This window comes from Callospermophilus lateralis, chromosome 16 (assembly GCF_048772815.1).
Source record: "Callospermophilus lateralis isolate mCalLat2 chromosome 16, mCalLat2.hap1, whole genome shotgun sequence".
NCBI classification, from domain to species: Eukaryota; Metazoa; Chordata; class Mammalia; order Rodentia; family Sciuridae; genus Callospermophilus; species Callospermophilus lateralis.
This window is the reverse complement of record NC_135320.1, coordinates 32,609,650-32,628,652: the sequence shown is the minus strand read 5'-3', so window position 1 is coordinate 32,628,652 and position 19,003 is coordinate 32,609,650. Positions and strand designations below refer to the sequence as shown.

Below are 19,003 nucleotides of genomic sequence, written 5' to 3'. Positions count from 1 at the left end.
TAATTAACCATGATTGAATCTGTTTGGGGGGAAGTTAGGCCATCCATATTTGTTTTTATTTTTACATGTGTCAGATACCATTCCTCACAAACAAGATAGGGACATCAGTGACAGCTTTGTCTATTTATAATGCAGAAAATCTGTAGATCTAAAAACACCCTCTTTGTCCCTTAGAATTGCTAAGTCAAAGGCATTCATTCTTTGAAAAAGGCCTGGGATTCTTGAGCAGTTTTCTGATCATTGAATAACTTCTCCCTTGTCCTGCTCTGTTCTGGTCCGGTCTCTCCCTCACTTCTCTTAGCCCTCTGCATCCACTCTGGCTGGAGGAGGAGGACTGTCCTCTTAGGCAAGGACAGGAAGGAAAGTGAAGAGCCATCCCAGGAGGCCAAGCTAATGGGGGCTTTGCGGATCTTTCAGCAGGGCTTGTCAATGAGAATCATGCAGCAGAGGGCTCCTCCACGGGGCACTCTGACCTCTTAGTAAACTATTTGTTTTTCCTTGTATTGATTAAAAAAAAAACAAGCCTCCGAACAGTAACTCCCTATCAACCAGGGCGTTGTTTTCAAGAATCTTACACATTTAAAATACTATGACTCATTAAAGCCCAGACCCCTGTCTTTCATGTACTCTGCAATCCAGTTAAACCAGATCATTGGTGATATTAAAACAGAATCCCTGAAAGGAGCAGCAGATGCTTCCAGACTTGGACTTTTTTTTTTTTTTTAAACAACTTGAACCACAAATGTAAATAATCAGATAATACTCAAAATACAAAGCCACCTCAAGTAAGTGTTTTTGTTAATTATGAGTGCCTAAAGACTGAAATATGTTTCATCTTAGTGACATGTTGGTACTGGAAAGGTATGCTTTCTCTCTTTAAGTATTTGAACAAACCAAAGCTACTGTTTTTCTTAGTATGTAATGGCCAGTCTACCTTTTTGTCCATGTGCCACACAGCATACTAAAATAAAATTCAAAGCCCCAAGGCAACTTGATTGCTGCAAGGATGAATCTAGCTTTACAGTGGAGAGAAATGCCCAGGTTGTATACATTGATGTGACTGAATAAAAAAACAGTAGAATAATGGTGCTTCTGGTTGTGTTTCCAATAGCAATGTGATTGCAGGGCACTGGATTAAGTTACCGGTCCTTTGAATTGTGACCTTCTGTCTAGAACAGCTTTAAAGGTTACCACCCCCCACCCCCATTTGGGAGGCAGAGGGAAAAAAACTTACTACTGCTTGAACGGAGAAAAAAATTCTATAGGTTGCTAGATTGGAGGATGCCCCCACATCCTAGCAATTTCTCTCTATAGGTTGTTAGATTGGGGGATGCCCCCACATCCTGGCAATTTCTAATAATTAATAGAGTTTCTTGATTCTGAAGACTTAAACTCTATCTCCAAATGCATCTGGAAACTTGGAGTGCAGTTTAATTATAATTATTTCCTCAGTGAACAAATCAAGTGTTTACCGTAGAGTAGTGTTTACTGTATGTAGTAAGATCAAAGTGTATCCCACTGGATACCTCAAGTCAAGGAAGGCAGAAGGGAAGTAACTGATATCAACTGTGAAGCACATAATTTGTATCATCGCTTGGTATAAACTCAGAACTTCAGGCTCTCCTTTGAGTATAAAGAATAGGTTTGGGATATTTATTATCCCTACTTTAGGAATATAATTCACCTTTTCCTATAAATGATGAGTAAAAAACCATGAACCCTGATTTGATAATTTCAGTTTAAGGATTCCTCACATTTTTTTTCCCTACTGACCCTTTAATGTACATTTATTTTTGAATCTGTAAACTAACTGACAATGTGTTTATAAGTAATCAGATATTTAATAGTGATTATGTCTATTCCACATTAATATATATATAAGCTTGATATGTATCAATATAGAGATATATTATTTTGATGTATATATTATTTTGATGTATATCTATATTTGACATATCTCATTTCAATAGATCACACACACACTTTTCTGGACTTTCTTTCTTGGATTTTCCTTGCTCCAAAATCATGATACAACCAGGGGTCATTAATGTCCCAGTGCTCCATCTACTGTTTAGAAGTGACCTGATGGTGCTAGAAAATTGAGGCAGATTCCAGAACAATTTAGTTGGGGAAATAAACACCCATATTTTTAAAAGCAGATCATACAAACATGAAATGCCTATCACCGTGCCTGGCACACAGTAAGCACTTAATAAATGCACTTAATAAATGCCTTTCCTTCCTCCATGAACTATTCTTTTTTTTTCTGAAGAATTTAAAAACTGTGAACTCAGCTGTCATGGAACCTGGAAAACACAAAGCGAATTTCCAGATCCTTTTACATGCTCTGGGAGGTGCTGACAAGATTGGTTTTGCCCATGGCTTGGAGGGAAAAAAAAAATTGAAGAGAAGACAACCTGGGTTTTCTAGGTTGCTTCATGTCAACAGAAATCCCTTTTACAGTTCAAGAAGGCAAAATAGCTTATTGCTGAGATTAAACATATGCTTCCAAGACCAATTATTTACATATTTTTGACAGAGAAAGAAAAACTAACTCTGTTTGCCATTTTGGAGAATCAGATGATTTTTAAATAGAAAACCTGTTGTGTCATATTTTTCTTAAAGTACTTAGATATAAGTACTACACCTCATGCCCTTTTCCGAAAAACCTGCCACTGCCCTGTCATCATTATTAGTTTCAAGAAGTGCTACTCAAAGTTTCTATTAAGAATAATAATTTTTTTAAAAAACATCCTAGAGGCAGTCATTACTACATAGGATAACAAGTTCTCCACCCTACATAAATAAATGGTTATGATTCATATATAATAACCAATGTACTTATTAGGAGGTCAGGAAATAGGTTCTATTTTCATTTTGTGCTGTATAAAGACCATAATATTTATGAAAATAACTTTCCATAGTACAGTTAATAGTAATTGCCTCCTTAAATTTACTGTTAAAAGCTATTCATGTTGGAGTTTGAATGGAAAGCATTTAGCAAAACACAGGTAGACATTTAGTTTAGTGGATTTAATATCATTCTTAAAATAAATAGAGGATGTTTTACTTGGTAGTGTTTCAACAGAAGTGTACCCTGAGCAGGATCCTCATTGTAGTACTCATGCCAGTCGGGAAAGTGCAGGTCATGAAAATGGTCATTCCAAGTGGCAGCAAGTATCCAGATCTCAGCCATCCAGGACAGTTTCAAAGGTTCCACAGAGAAGCCACAAATGTAGTGCCATCACATGGACCACAAGCAAAAGAAACTTATCGGGTAGCAGACGGACTAAAAGTATGGGATTATGGAACACTTTATTTGCTGTTCTACTTTGAGCAGTTTGAATTGCAAAATCTTGTCTTTCCAGATATTAATTTTAATAATATAAGAGGAATAATGACTAAGATTTTGCTTTTGGAGAAAAAGCATCTGTCTAGAAGTTCTAATTATACTTTGCAGCTAGCTGTATCATTACTCTTGAAAAAATAATCATCTCCTCTAAGAATTTTAGGAGCAGAGAAATTTAGTAAACAGTTGAACCATAGCATTCATGATTAATTCTAAAATTATTTCATGATAAACACAAGTAGAAGAAAAATATATCTTGACTGAAAACTCCACAACCATTCACCAATGTTATTGTCCTTCCTGGAATGGAAAACGGAAAGAGCCACATTGGATTTTACCCTTTGTTTTCTCAGTGTATTTGTTATGTTTAATTTGATGAGTCAGCTGTTCACTCAAGTAGTTTTGAGATTGCTCTGATGAGTGCAGTATGTCTGCCCTTTAAAAAAATTTAAAGACATTTATTTTTGTGATCATGCCTTTATTTAGAATTCTCTGCTAATCTAAAAGTACTGAAAACTTCTATCAAAATTGCAGACTTTCATATAACCACTCAGGTATTCAGGCAACAGCTGGTTCTGTCAGATAAAACCTGCTAGGAGGTACAAAGATGAAAAATCTTTGTATCTCATTGAGGGTACTTGAACATTTCACTGTAGCTGAATATTTCCAGTGTTTTCCTTTTTCAGATAAAATTATATGGATATTTTTGTTCTATTGGGGAAAAGGCATATAGGAAATTTTTAATGCTCTCATTTATGTATTTACGTGTTGAGATTTATGTAGCAAATATCAGATAGTAATGCTTTCTACTATTACCTAGGAAAATTTTCTAAGTTCTCTTTTAATCTGTATGAATGTGTTTAGGGAACAGTTTGGACCTTCAGAGTATATAGTTATATAATTATAGTTAGTGAAAATTTCAAAATAGGAAGCTAACTGTCCACTTAAAACTGGATCTTAGTAAGTCTTAAATTTGGGTTATTTATCATAGAATAACTTATTTTTCTGGTTCAGGTTGTATGTAATAGTAATTATTGTATATTTGATAGTTAGTAGTAATTACCAGACTAAATTTATGAGTAAACACAAGATTGTTTTTAATCCATCTGATTTACTTTAGGAAAAAGAACTATTAGAAAGTGGTCAATATGCACATGCATATTACTTTAAGCCAGTGACTAAGCTCTTTGTCACATAATTATGAATCATGAGCTATATCATGTCAATTAGTGGTCACATTAAATTCATCATGCTTTTTATAATTTTCTTCATAATTACATGCATCATTTCTTTAATGGCATTTTGTTTGGTTATATAAATAAAAAATGAATTTCAATATAAAAGCACATGTAATATGATAAATTTGTAATGTAGACAAGTAATTTGCATGCAAAGGTGGCATACTTTACATGATATTTCTCCTCTTTGGACTTCATGTAGTTTATGTATTCTGGATTTGCCAATATAATCTTTCATGAATCAGAAAACAGTGTTATATCCTTGTATATCTAAAATAATTTTTAGATTACAGGAAGCATGTGTATAATAGCTGATTGCAGGCTTCAAACAGGGTTTAATCCTCCAAGCAGCACCTCAAATTTTATATTATATGGAGCTTAGTAATAAATCAGATTGCAGTCATTGTGTGGGTGTTTTATATCATAGATTGAATTAATGTAGCACTACATTATATCTGACAATACTGGAAACCTCCATTACAGACTCTGTTTTGTTTTCTGCATAAATACTGTGGCATATTGAATAACTGATACTTCTAGTCCTGTAGGTGGTAACATAATTCTATTTCTGCTGTGCATAGGAACAGATCCAATAGCAATCAACTGTTTTTTGATCTGCTTCCCAAATATGGTAGATGCCTAGCCCATGATTCCTTGCCGCTGCTATACAAAATAAAATCCTAGGTGAGATTGCAGTTTAAGCTGTCTCTTAGGTTTGACAAAGTGTTCCTTTCTGAGGAATTTAGATTGGCATCCTTGGGGAGGGGGATGGAGAGGATTAAAGTCTGTATTGAATTTTGGTCATTATAAACTTTTCATTTTGTTTTGTTTGCATTGAAATGGTGCTTTCAGGTACAAATTAGCAAAGTAAAAGTAAGACTGTGACTATCTGCTTTATTAGTTGATGATCATTTAAAAAGTTACTATGATTTTTTAAAATGCTTTTCATACCAAGGTGAGAGCCTAAGAAAAAAAGGAGACTTTGATTTTTAATAAAAATTCCAAATACATAATAGTATTATTTGTAGTGACAAAACGGTTTTAAGAAATAAACAATGGGGATAAAAATTTTATTTTAGAGTGCAAATTAATTATGATGAGTAACTAGTATCAGAATAAACATTTGATTTGAATTATGGTATAGGGCTGGCAAATTAAAATATAATCATTACTTCACATAAGTGATGCCTTCTTCAAATATTTGGGATCAACATAGTGATTAAGTCATTGATCTTATAAATGAAGTCATTTATCTCCATAAAGCATGATATCTTAACTGAAGCTTAACTCTCTAAGGTAAATCTTACAGCTCATCATGCACAGATTCTGAGTTTTTTTTTTTTTTTTTTAAAGAATGGACTGAAATGAAAGTTATAAGTGAAAAGAATCTTTTCTCAAAAATAATTTTAAAATATAAACACTGAAATACTGTCTGGTTCATATCCAAAGAATTGCTCATTGAAGACTTGCCATCCTAGAAATCCTTGCAGAATCATGAGTCAGTCTTTCATTGTTAAAGTGATAATAGCTTACGTTTGCTTTTTCTCTCCTCACTTAGTGGAATCAGCCATTCCACTTTTTATCTTTGCCAAACCTGTGAGTAGGTAGGCACATGAGGGAGGGGAAAAATCTGAAAAGATCGATTCCCCAAGTTTCAGGGCCTGAAAAAAAAAAAAAAAAAAGTTTTGGAAAAGTGTAAAAGATAACGTGTAAACCAACTACTCCCCAAAGATCTTAATTGGGAGCTACTGCAGCAGGAGATGTGCGTGTGTTGACAGTGTCTCACACAAGTTATTCTCACACAGCTGTTTATTCAGATAGCGTGGGGCGCGTTCATTTACATAATAATTTTTTTTTTAAAAGCAGTTAGGTTGAGTCAGACAGAGCAGTGCTCCTTTCAATTGTTGCGTTTAAACCAATAAGGTTAGGACAAGAGAATAGCTGTGGTTTGCGTTGCAAAAACAAAAAAAAATAAAAAGAGAGAGAGAGAGAGAGAGAGAGTGTGAGAGAGAGAGAGAGAGAGGAAAAAGAGAGAGAGCCCCGAGGCTTCATGGGCAGACCTACAAGGCTGCGCAAACAAATCGAAGGATGAGATTCTGCTGTTTCTTTGTCTAGAGTTCTCAGATGCTATCTGCGGCTGCAGTTCGGTGGGGAAAGAGCGCAGGGCGCAAAGCTGTTACCCAACCGAACGGTGGGAGCTGATGGCTCCGAGTTTGGGGCGAGGTAGAAACTCTCCAGTGCCACTTCCGACTGTAAGCCTTCCTGTTGCCGTCCACTGTGGCGGGGTTCTTCCTGGGGCCAGCGATTTCGCTCAGTCGCTCGGCAGCCCGAGCCTGCAGCAGCGCCCGGGCGCCTTCCCCCGCAGCCGGGCTCTCCCCGGCACCCGCGCTCCGCTTCCACGAGCGCCGCGGCTCCGCTGAGAGCGCCGCGGAGCCCTCGCACGTCCCTCCCCGGAGCCCAACTATGTCAGGAATGGAGGCTTGCTAAACCAGAAAACGCGGAGGAGTACATTAAACGGGTGGATGCGGCAGATGTAAGCGCTGTAAGTACAAGCTGACCGTTTGAAAAATTGTTAGTGACTGATAACAGCTGTCCTGTGGGCAAAGTCCGAGATAACAGAAGCGCTTTTATGATTGTTTGGATTTTGTTTTAAAAGAAAAAGAAAAAAAAAAACATTATGGCACGTGGAAAATGATGACACTTTTTGTACCTAATACTTTATGAGCCACAGGGTTCCATCGTAAAAGTGGAATTCTTAACCCCCAAATTATCTGAGCAGTTAGGATCATTAAGAGGTAATTACAAATTAATTGCTAACAACGATTTGTGCTATCTCTGGAAATCAGTAGGCAAGGCCAGAGTCTCCTAAGCAGATTACTTGGAATCTCTTTTCTGAATTGCTGCACAAACCTCAAATATTGCGCGATGTTGAGTTACACATCCATCCACCACAACACATAGATGACTTTCCCTGTGCAGTTTAAGTTGATATGAAAAAACGAGGAGAGGTTTAACATTTGAATGGACAACAGATAACAATTGATATTTGCTGTTTAAAGAATCCTTTTTGCTTCAATAAACAAATTTCCCAAACCTTACATTAAACAGGCTCATCTTCAAAAGGTGATTACAATAAACATTTGCCCAATTAATGTATTTGTCATAGAAGGGCACTTTATATGACTTGAATGGACCTTGGAGTTGAAAATTCAGATTCTTAAGACTTTTTACTTATCATTTAAAATGTTTGCCATTCAAAATCACTATATGAATTGCTAATGACTCATGGGCTTATATTTCTTTGGGGGAGTTTTTTGAACACATTTAAGTATAGCATTCGCAAGAATTCAGTAAATTCAGAGCTGTCATTGAATTTAGACAAGCATTTTTGTTTCATTTCTTAAAATAGTAAAGGGGTACAAAACGTTGGTACTTAAGTATATAGCGTAGTTTATAGGTTTGGAGTTGTTTTTATAATGTCTTTCAGGGTAGGTTTTATTTTATGCTTGTGTGAGACTTTACCCTACTACTTGGGATTTGAGGACATGCATCCATGAATAGTCATGCTTTTGTATGATCAAACATTTGATATTTGATTTCCTTGATACTTGAATTCGCCTAAGGCCCAAATTGTTCACTAAGTGAGCAGGCAACCATAGATTTTCAGTCTTTGAAAATTCTTCCCGGTGACAGACATAGAAGCCTAATTGAGTCACTGGTCACTTTTAGAGTGCCAAATGGAAGTCAACTGCTATATGAGTTTCACAGACATGATAAATGATTTTCTCAAAAGAAACTTTCCATTCCAATGGGGAAATTTTTTTTTTCAAAGAATACACTGGAAAAAAAAAATGCAGTGAGAATAAAGTCACTTTTATTTAATCAGTTATCAAAAGTATTTTTCTCAATATTTTACATAATTGCTATTTTTTTAAAATAATACTCTAAAGCTATAGGTAGAATACTGTTATTTGAATGCTTATTTGGTTTTAGTTTCATAAGGACTCTCATTTTCTTTAAACGAGATTTTGCAAAAAGCAATATAGGATATTTAAATGAGTAATCAGTAATCAGTAAAGCATTAAGGCATTTACTTATGGAGTTTTCGATAAAGAAGAAAATATAATGTTAACATTTTAACATTATATTTTATGTCTCTCCCTACAACTTCATTTCAGTTTTAGGGTTAGATTTTTCTTTAAAATATTGAGGTTTTTATTGCAACACTAACACCACAGTTGGAGATATTGATTAAGGAGAATTTTTTTATATCTCTATAACATACATTCTGATTAGAAAATTGCCATTGTCTTTCAAATTTGGGAGTACTCAGGTTGATCTGTGGTTGGACAAAACTAGCTCGCCTGCCAATTCTATTTATTTAGATAAGTTCAGTACTTTCACTTTGAAAATTTCTTTTCAGTTTGAAAAAAAAAAGTTTTAAATTATAGTCATTTTGTAAAAATTGCTTTTAGTAAGCAAAAAAAAAAAAAAAAAAAAAAAACCCTATGGAAAACCCATAATTTGGACAAGTACCTACATTTTATTTGCTGTGTGATGCTGAGATTTAGAATCCCTTTCCATTTACAGTTTACTTTTCACAGAACATTATTAACTTTTTGGCTTCATACATGATCTTCTGTCAGATGCTTTTGATTTGTAATTTAGCAAAGTATAATAAACAGTGCAAAAGTCATGAATTTTGCTTTGCATCCTGAGCTCTGTGGTAGGGAAAATGTGATAAAATGTGTACCTTAAGTCTTGTTTGATGATCTCTCAAAGCAAGTTTGCCTTCTGGAAATAATTTCTGGGGCTGAAGAGCATGGTATTAACAGATTTAATGTGGCTCTTCAATGGATTGGAGAAGTACTATGTGAGGTTTAACAAAATGAGAGAGACAAATTGAACATCAACAAAAGTTACATCTGTGAAGAATTATAAATTTAATTAGAAAAAAAAGGCAAACTTAAAAGACCTCATTAACTAATCAGAAGTCAAAGTTACTAGTTGAGGATCTTTGAATTTAAATTCTAAGGAGTTCTGCTATCTTTTCTTGGTATTTTCACAGCTCTGTGAGTGTGCTACTATGTGTATTCTATACGAAGAGTTTTTAAAAGCATTAAAGTGAAATGACTTCATTGTAATGTAAGATGGCCATTTATAATGGAATGGGGAATATTTCTACACTCATAGAAGCATTTGAATTAAAAATACCAGATTAGGAGATGACAAGAAATATTAAGTTTATGAGTGTAAAGCAGAAAATGTGAGCTTACTGAACGCTTACCAACACTTCTGTGGAAATATTTTTTCTCTTTTGAACGAAAATATCCCTAGTTAATTATTTTTGAAACACATTATGGTTTGAGACCTTTAAAATACAGAAATCTCCTTAGACATTGTTAAACATGAGAGAAAATCAACACCAATCAGAAATAGGTGTTCTTTTTAGATAAGTCATTATAAGAGTATGTTTCCTTACTGAACTGTAATCTTGTACTACACATAAAAAACTAAAAGCATGTGAAGTGTAGCATTTTGTAAACTGTAACTAATTTTGCTCACATCTGTGTCTAATTGTTGTCTGCATTCGCATTCTTGAGAGTAGATTTATTTTTCCTGGACCACGATGTGGATTCAGCTGACCAGCCTAAGTGAGGATTAGTTGTTTTAAAGTTATTTTGATTAAAGAGTCATTTTTAAATACAGTAACACACAACACATGGTTTAAATAATCCTTGAGTCACAAAAGAATATATCTGAAGTATACTTAATGAAATGAAGATCATGGCTGTGGACTTTCAAAAATTGTAATGTATGAAAGTACAGTAGAGACTGGGTTGCACCAGCATAAAAGAAATGTGTTGTGAAATGCAATTTTTTTTCAATGAGGAAATGTGTTAGAACAATTCTTGAAATTGTTTTTATTAGCAACAGTTTTGACTTTTAAATTTAGATGATAGGTTAAACTTCAAATATAAGCAAACTTTCAAAGTACACAGTGAAAACTAAAATTATATTTCTAAGACTATGCTTTCTAGCTAATGTTAAAATGCAAATGGATTTTAACATTTAACAGAAAGTGTGCTTTACATACTCTCACATAATTAAGCCAAGAGAGTTCTTAAACTAAGTTAGTTCTCACCTATAATTTATTCCAGGTGTATTAAAGTCGGGGGGGGGGAGAAAAAGGGAATTTATCTTTGGGGTATATTGTTCCAGTTTCTGAAAGAAACCATTTAATCTTGTGTGAGAACATTAATTTTAACAAAAGTTGCAGAAGTCTGTCATCATAGAAAGGCACATCTGCAGGCACTAAGATGCCATTTCTACTTAACACTCAAGCATCTTTTAACAATTGTTTTTTGTCTCGCACATATTCTAGAAACCATACCTAGAAATTTCACATAACTCCATACCAAGACATGTAGACCTTAAGATGCTTTATTCTTGCCAGCAAGATAATGTCTTAATTTCATAAATCATAATTTAAAAAAATAACAGGACTCAACAGGAGATGTTTGGTTGGATAACTTTAATGTCATTTGAGATGCTTCAGTTCTCATCTTTGTTCTGTGTCCCTAATTGATGTCAGTTCAGGTTGAATGAAAATGCACATCAAAGATTTGGAATTCTGAGCCATTTAAACATTATGCAGAATGCTCTTTCCTGCCTGCCTAGTTGTTAGGCTGAGCTTGGAAGCCAGCAGCAACCTAGCTCACCTGAGCTTTGTCACCTGCTGGCAGTTAGAGCTGCCTCTGGCAGTAGGGCAGTGACTATTAAAACCAGCACAGTAGTGAAGTTAGTTGTTCAGTGAAGTCCCCAAATACAGATTCATCTAGAAACAAAAGAGACTAAGGAGCTGGCTTAACTGGGACATTAAATTGATTATTCGACTACCAGTCTCTTTTTAATCTAAAAGACAGAAAATTATCCATCCCCACTCCTCACCAAAAAAAAAAAAAAAAAAAATCTGACCACTTTGGTATGTTGTAGGGCAGAGCTGCATAAGCACTCATTGACTTTTAATTTGGAATGGGTAAACAAGCACATTGTTCAGTGATGTGACTTTGGGTATGAAAACTTGCTTTTGCCATTTACCCTTAATCCTTTTGCCTGAAAGGTGCCCAGGAGATGTTTTAGTAAACGTTGAATAACAAATAGTAAATGTGGGAGCAAATCATCGCGATAAGGATAAGATATTGTCAGGAGTCAAAGGGGTGGGCGGGAGCTGTGTTTCAGTTGGTGATAACAGAGGTTGAAAGAGGTTCTGAGGATGCTGGGGGATTATTGCTTGAACTGCTGCTGCTGAACGCACTCATTTTGTTAATAGCTATTTTTTTCCAAGCACCTTTTCCAAGCTGCCTGGGCAAGGCTGCTTTGCATGTTGATTGGGGGAGGGGTAATCCCGTTTGCAGCTGTCATAGGCCAGTGATGAATCACTATCCCGTCATTTGGCTGCCTTCCCCCCTGACAAGGGGAGGAGGAGGATAGACCTGCAGGAGGAAACAACAGTTGAGACCTCAACTTAAAGACAATATGCCTTTCACTGCAGCAGTATCCTCTTTTTTCTCTTTTGGTTAAAAGAGAGCATTGTCGGTCTCTGCCATGTGCTCTGTATAATTAAGAGCTGACACTGAAGCTCAGTAACAACAGCTTCTAATTTTTTACCCCTGACCACAGGTGCAAACATCTCAAACCAGTTCAGATGTTGCTGTTTCCTCAAGTTGCAGGTAAGGATATTGTTGATATTTGACGTTTTTGTAGATTACCTTTCTGTGACCCAGACCTATTTTTGTCTAGTATTTCTTAATTATTTCTATTAATAGCAACAGCCTCAGTTGGCAATTACTTAACAATTTATGTGTGTGTGCTTGTTAAAAAAAAAAATGCTTAAGTGTGTGGGACAGGAATAGGAGCCTTGGTTTAAAAATGATTATGGGGATATTTTCTGGTGTTAGGAAAACTGATCGTGAAGTGGGAATTGGGAGAGAAAAACTGCACTTGAAACCATTTCCAGTTTGATTTCAAGACCTGAGGAAGTAAAGCTCTATTTCAGAAGTAAAATGGTTCAAGTTAAAGATGTTTGAAAAACTGATATCGACAGTCACTTTAAGTGCAGCCTCTCAATTAAAATGACTATACCTTTTATTGATCTGTTGGGGATGAAGAGCTTCATATATAGAACATTAAACCTCCCCCCTTACTTATTTATTTTTTAGAAAAGCACATAAAGTTTAAAATGAAGGGAATGTGGGCCTCAGATGTTTAAAACATAGCTGTCAGAAAACAGAACATGAATGTGTTTTGAGTGACTGTAAGTCCTCTCTTCTCTTCATTAATGAAAGTATTAATTATAAATCTAGCTCTGAAATTGACTTTTGGACCTCCTCAGAATAAGTACCTGCTAAGTCTGAGACCTTTCAGGAGGGACTGGCCTATTTTCATATAGTAAAAAGTGCAGCATTATAGGCAGAATTGTAGCATTGAAGTAGAATTGTCCTCATTTCCCTCAGTGACAGCTGAGGTATTCCGAGTGCTAATGCTCATAGGGACTCACTGTATGTTGGCCTTATCCTTTTTCAATTGGGCACGCTGTATGTAATCCACAAAGCAAACAAGTGAGCCGACATCATAATGTTTTAATGCTGCATTTGTTTCAAGGGAAACAGAGGAACAATTAAGTAGTTTGCCAGAGTAAACACATGCATCAGGACTATCTCATTCCCTGTCACTAGACTATAGGTTTCAAGTGTTTTATTTGGTTTGGAGACCCATTAAATTACAATTGGGTGGTAAATTATAAGGAAGTACCTAGAGCTAATTTATTAGATGAAATAGATTGAATAGAAAAGTGATTTTTTTTTCTATTACACTTGTTTACATAGTTTCCTTTCTGTTTTAGGGGGAAAAATGCCTTTGGGGATTTTTTTTTTAATATAAAAAGAAAACCATGACTACATTTTTTAAAAATGAAAATAGATGTCACTGTGTAGCATTAGACCTTATGACTTGATAAATTATGTAAAGTTCCAAAAAGGAATTTTTAAGAACTCTTTATGAATGTTGGGCTGGATAGGTAGAGTAAGTGACATGCTTTAATAGTGCAGGTAGTGAAAATGACTGAAGTAAAATGCAGAATGAACTATTTTGAGTCTAAGAAAAGAGATACAATGGGACTTTTGTGTGAGTGTGTTTCAAAGAAGGTGTCAAGTCGTTAGCGCATTAAATAGCAGTGTTATGAATTTGGTACATCTGTCAAATGGAAGGCTTCTTGTCTTTAGGTCTATGGAAATGCAGGATCTAACCAGCCCGCATAGCCGTCTGAGTGGTAGTAGTGAATCCCCCAGTGGCCCCAAACTCGATAACTCTCATATAAATAGTAATTCCATGACTCCCAATGGCACCGAAGGTGAGTGTCTGCCTTCTCACTGTTTGCTTTGCACCTTGTTTCTTCCTCAGTATACGCTTCATTATTAGGTGGTTGTGATTTCAGTTGTCAAATCTGTTATACTGCTGTTCTATTTTCCCTTTAGGTAATTTGACTTCTGAATCAGTAGTCCTCATTAGTTAGCTGCTGGATGTTACTAGTTACGGTTATATTACAGACTGGTTTTATTTCACATAGATGCATATATATGCACACACATCTTATACATATGTGCATGCATGACATTTTGAACCTGGGAGTGTATTTTATCTCCTTGTCGATCATGTCTATAGTACACTATCAATTTTCTTTGTTTTACTCTATGAGCAATGAAAATTTGGAATCATTTCCTTTATTTTACTTTCCATTTTGTTATTAAATACAATCAAATTTACTTAACTGTAAAATTGGACTGGATTGTTTCTAAAGGTCAATAAAATAATTGGCATGCCTAGTGTTCTTGTGGCTTTGGCAATTAAAATATAAATAAGTAAAAAAGAAATACTTAATTTGTTTACCAAATATGCAGGATTATTTGGAAAATTACTTAAAATTTATTTACTTTTTAAAAGTTTAAGTAGTATAAACAGTGCTTTTAAAATTATTTTTGCATAAATAACACAGGAGTAAGTTTTATATGAACAGAAATACCTTTTTAATTCATATATTCCTGAATCTAAATATACAAGGTTATATGTATGTATCAATACCTGTTCTGTGCATTTAGGTTCTATGTATGTTTTTGTAATTTCAGCACATAGAAGGACGTGTTACATATTACACCATATTTATTTCTATTTTAGCTTATTAAAAATTACTTCTTCACAGATATTTTTTGCATTATTTATTTTTTACTAAGCCTCAGAATGTTGATGAACTTAGAAAATAAGTTTCACTAGAAGTCCAATGAATTATCCATGTTACAATTCCATCCAGAGACAAACCCTTAACCATCAATTCCAAACTACTATGGTGATCTTTTTTTTCATATAGTTTTGAAAATAAAAGTAAATGCTATAAAATTATTGCTAATATTTATTAGTGAAACTTTTTGAGATCTATAAAGCTATGACATTTGTAAAAGATAAACTATAGAATCAGTTATTTCTGACATAAGATGTCTTGATTTGTGTATCAACAGTAATTGTTTTCATATATTCTGTGTTTTTCTTGAAGAGTATGTGTATTCATTTCCAGTGCTTATAGAAACTGGTTGTTGTCAAAAGTAGAAACTTTGCTGATCTAGTTAAAAAATTAATCTCTGAATAAAGTGCCTTTTTATCTGAAACTTCTTCCCATTTCAGTAGTCAAAGAGAAAAAATTACTTATAGGAAAATAATTCTAGGGTATAACAAGTAGATTTCATAGAGCGAGTTCGAGTAAGCAGCCCTCTTTCCACACCTTCTGGGATTTGGCTGCAGGTGGAAGCAGGCCTGTAGGACGACAGACTGACTGTGGATATAGTCACACAGCCCACTTCAGGTCCCTGCTCTGACACCCACTCCAGGGCCAGCATGCTGGGTAGCCACAGAAGGGCTATGGGTGCAAGCCTTTAACAGTCACTCCATCACTGTAAAGGGTAGATAAGACAACAACTTAAACTAACTTAAATCTAAGGGAGACTTAGCAGTTGAACTATTTTGCCGAATAGAATACGCCAAAGAGTAATCATTAAACACTAATAGCTAATTATTTGTATATGAAACAGTGGAATGGAAGTAAGAAGTTTTCATTTTCTCAACATGTTACTGGCAAGTCATCTACAAAGAAGAAACACCCTGTATTGAAGCAGAGTACGTGTTTGGGGATGGCTTTGTGTGAATGAGGTGTGGTGTGACTAGTGCTAATATATTTCTGAATATTTATATTTCAGAGCTTGATATCACATTCATATTCAGGGATGCTGTGTTTTGTGAGATTTTTGCATAACCAAAATAAGGTTGAAAGAATACAATATTTTAGGTACTTGGAGGATCTCTGAACCATTTGGTCTGGGAAATAATCAGAAATTATTTGTTTTTCTTTAAAAAAATATTCTATGTCTTCTAAATGCATTTTTTAGACCTGATTTAAAAAAAAATACATGGTATTTCATCTCTGTCCTGTTTTCAGGCATTCTTCATTGGCATAATTTGCAAGGGTTGGAAAGTGAAGTTAGAAGTATCAGTATGAATTATTCAAAGCACAAAAGGAATTTTTGGCAATCCTCTGAAATGTTTAGCTTTATTTCACCAGACACTGTGAAAGTATGGACCCCAAACTTTCTTCATGGTCCATGCTACAAAGCTATTTAGATCTGAACAATATCATAAAGTTTTAGGTTGCTGTGAAGATGTGAAGTCATTTATTGTGCTACTTATATGTTCCATTATGTACTTGTTTCATTCCTTTCAGCCACCGCTAGAGGAGTTAAGCTTAAAATTAGTTAATTCATTAACATCTGGCAAGCTTCCCTGGGATATATGATCATTATAGATTTTCCTATTCCTTTAGATCTTATTTAGTTAGAAAACAGCAGTGTTTACCAATGCCTTAGAGGAATGAAAAAAAATGAAAATAAATTCATTAAAATTTAAGTCTTGAAAATATCACCTCCCCTAACTGTACCACAAATATTTCCAGTTACTTACACACACACACACACACACACACACACACACACACACACTCTGATTTGGATTTAAGTGAATTTTCTGCAGCCCAATTTAAAATAGTCTCAGCTCAATTGAAATTAATTAGGTCAACGAAACTCCATTTACTTTACACAGTTGCTGGGGTTCCCTGAGTCTGTGTAGGGTTGTCTTCTCTCAGTCATTTTTTTCACTTCCTGTCACCACTTGTCCCTATAATGAGGCAAAGAAAACAAGAAAATCTCCTGAATCAAAAAACCATAACTTCATCTAAAGAACAAACAAGAAGGGAACGGAATGAAGAGGCAGAGAATATTGAGTTTCTTCTTACGTCTGCTGCCAAATTATCATAAGACTCAGTGTTTGTAGGTTCTGTCCCTCACAGGCTAGTGCCTACTTTCAAGGTTCATCTAAGGGATCAAGATGGAAAGGCACTGAGCTAAAGCCGCATATACTGAGCTTTTTAATTTCCTAGAGTAAATGTTCTTCAGTTATAATAGTTTGAATGTTTTAAAACTTTCAGCTCTTCTCATTTTGATATTGCAACCTCTCTGAATCATGATTGTTGCAGTTAACTGTTGGTGTTACCCAGCTTATACATCTTTGAAATATAAAGTACAAGCAGCTAGATAAAAATAGTAAAAGAGTAACGTAAATGATTGCTTGACCTGCATTGAGAAAAAAGCACCATTAGGAGTGATAGGTTTTTCCAAATGAACTAATGAACATTTTCATTGCTATTAAACAAAACAACCCAGAAGACATTAATGAATGATTGTGAAAACAGTTAATTGTGATCTTTCTTTTAACTCTTTCCTCTGGTGTTTTGGGCACTTTGTCTTAATAGACATTTCTTATTAGATCGTTAAAGCATAATTTTTAAGAAAATAGGCTTTCAGGGGTGATGCTTCTTTTGATAAATATCAAAGTGTGGAATGTGAGGGAGGAGTATCTTCCAGCCTTTATTGGGGAAGGCTTTGTGTTGATATTTGGGTTAAATGTGAGAAGTAGTTGGAAACCTTTCCTTCAGAAGGACTTGGAGCCATAGCAGTAAAAGGATTTTTATTTACCTACCTAATTAGGGCCTTGTTTGCAAAGCAGGGATTCTTTCCATCTTTGTTTTCTCTGGTTGTCTTAAATCCATGGGAGCCTGGGATTGGTCAGTTCCTGTATTGCTACTCAGAGTGTTTATTTTGGGTTGTTTTGCGGGGTAGGGAATGGGAAGGACAAAAAAGAGGTGTGAGTAAAGCTAAGAGTTCCCAAACTGGGAGTTTTCTCTATTGTAAATTCAGATTAAAAAGCAAGAATCTTAAACCAGTCTTGATAATTTTGTCTTGAAGTGACACAAAACCAGATGCAATCAGAATTTTCACTGTAAATAGAATTTCAGGAATTCTGATGGTAATTCAAATAGTAATTTTGAATTGACATATCAGATTTCCAAGGTGATAACAGATTGTAATCTTGAATTAGATGACTAAATTATCCGAGTTTAAAATTTATTCAATGGTATTTTGCATACTTTCAAATGATAGTTTAATTCAATAACACACTTATATTATCAGAATATTTTAAATTATCATCTCATTTCTGCAAAGCTGAGAACACTGGCAAATTATCTGAATTTTTTTTCCTCCTTGTAGTTTTGATTTACTAAAATATAATTCTATGCAGTGAGAGTATCTTTAAGAAATCTTTTCTTACAGGAAATATCTAAACTGGAGTGGATGTATATAAAATTATGGTTTGAGGCTGCATTTTATAGGCTATGTTTATCTATCTGTGGTCAAATATTCTGAAGTCAATAGAAACATGGTAATCTAATTTTATTATTGTTTACATTCTGCGCAAAATTTAGTTTCTGGAAGATTAAGGGGCATCATGAATAAAGGAGTTTGTAAGTGGCATTTTTAGAATTTGTTTATAGCCACAAAATTGGCCTCATAAATTATTCTTAAGCAAAAGCCATGAAAGAAGGAACAAAATAATTTGTTAGGATTTAATATTTACTATATCATATACATGGGAATAAATTTCACATTCATGTTGCTAATAATAAAAATGGCTGATGTTAATGAATAACTTGTTGTTAGTCATTATGCTGACCATTCTCTGTTTTGTTTTGTTTTTTTAATTAATCTTCAGAAAATGCCTTGAGATTGCCATCAGAATGGTTGAGAGTGTGGAGTTGAATCCTGGCTCCATGATTTACTAGCCAAGTGAACTCAGGCAAATGAGTTTCTGTGTGACTCAGTTTCCTCATCTTTAAAATGGGATAATAACAGAACTTACATTGGGTTTGCTGACAGCATGTCATATAAAAATTGTAGCAGGTTTGAAACTTACTCTAAGGGCT

The 19,003-nt window shown here is 34.7% G+C and overlaps 1 protein-coding gene across 2 annotated transcripts in view; it reads left to right on the top strand.

The window, feature by feature from the left end:
- The first annotated feature begins 13,875 nt into the window (after window positions 1–13,875).
- Window positions 13,876–19,003, top strand: part of Eya1 (EYA transcriptional coactivator and phosphatase 1) — a 140,169-nt gene continuing 135,041 nt past the window's right edge. For both annotated transcript variants that reach the window (XM_076835421.1, XM_076835419.1), the window contains exon 1: window positions 13,876–13,999. In XM_076835421.1, coding sequence (XP_076691536.1) covers window positions 13,876–13,999 — 124 coding nt within the window. The remainder of the gene's footprint in view (window positions 14,000–19,003) is intronic.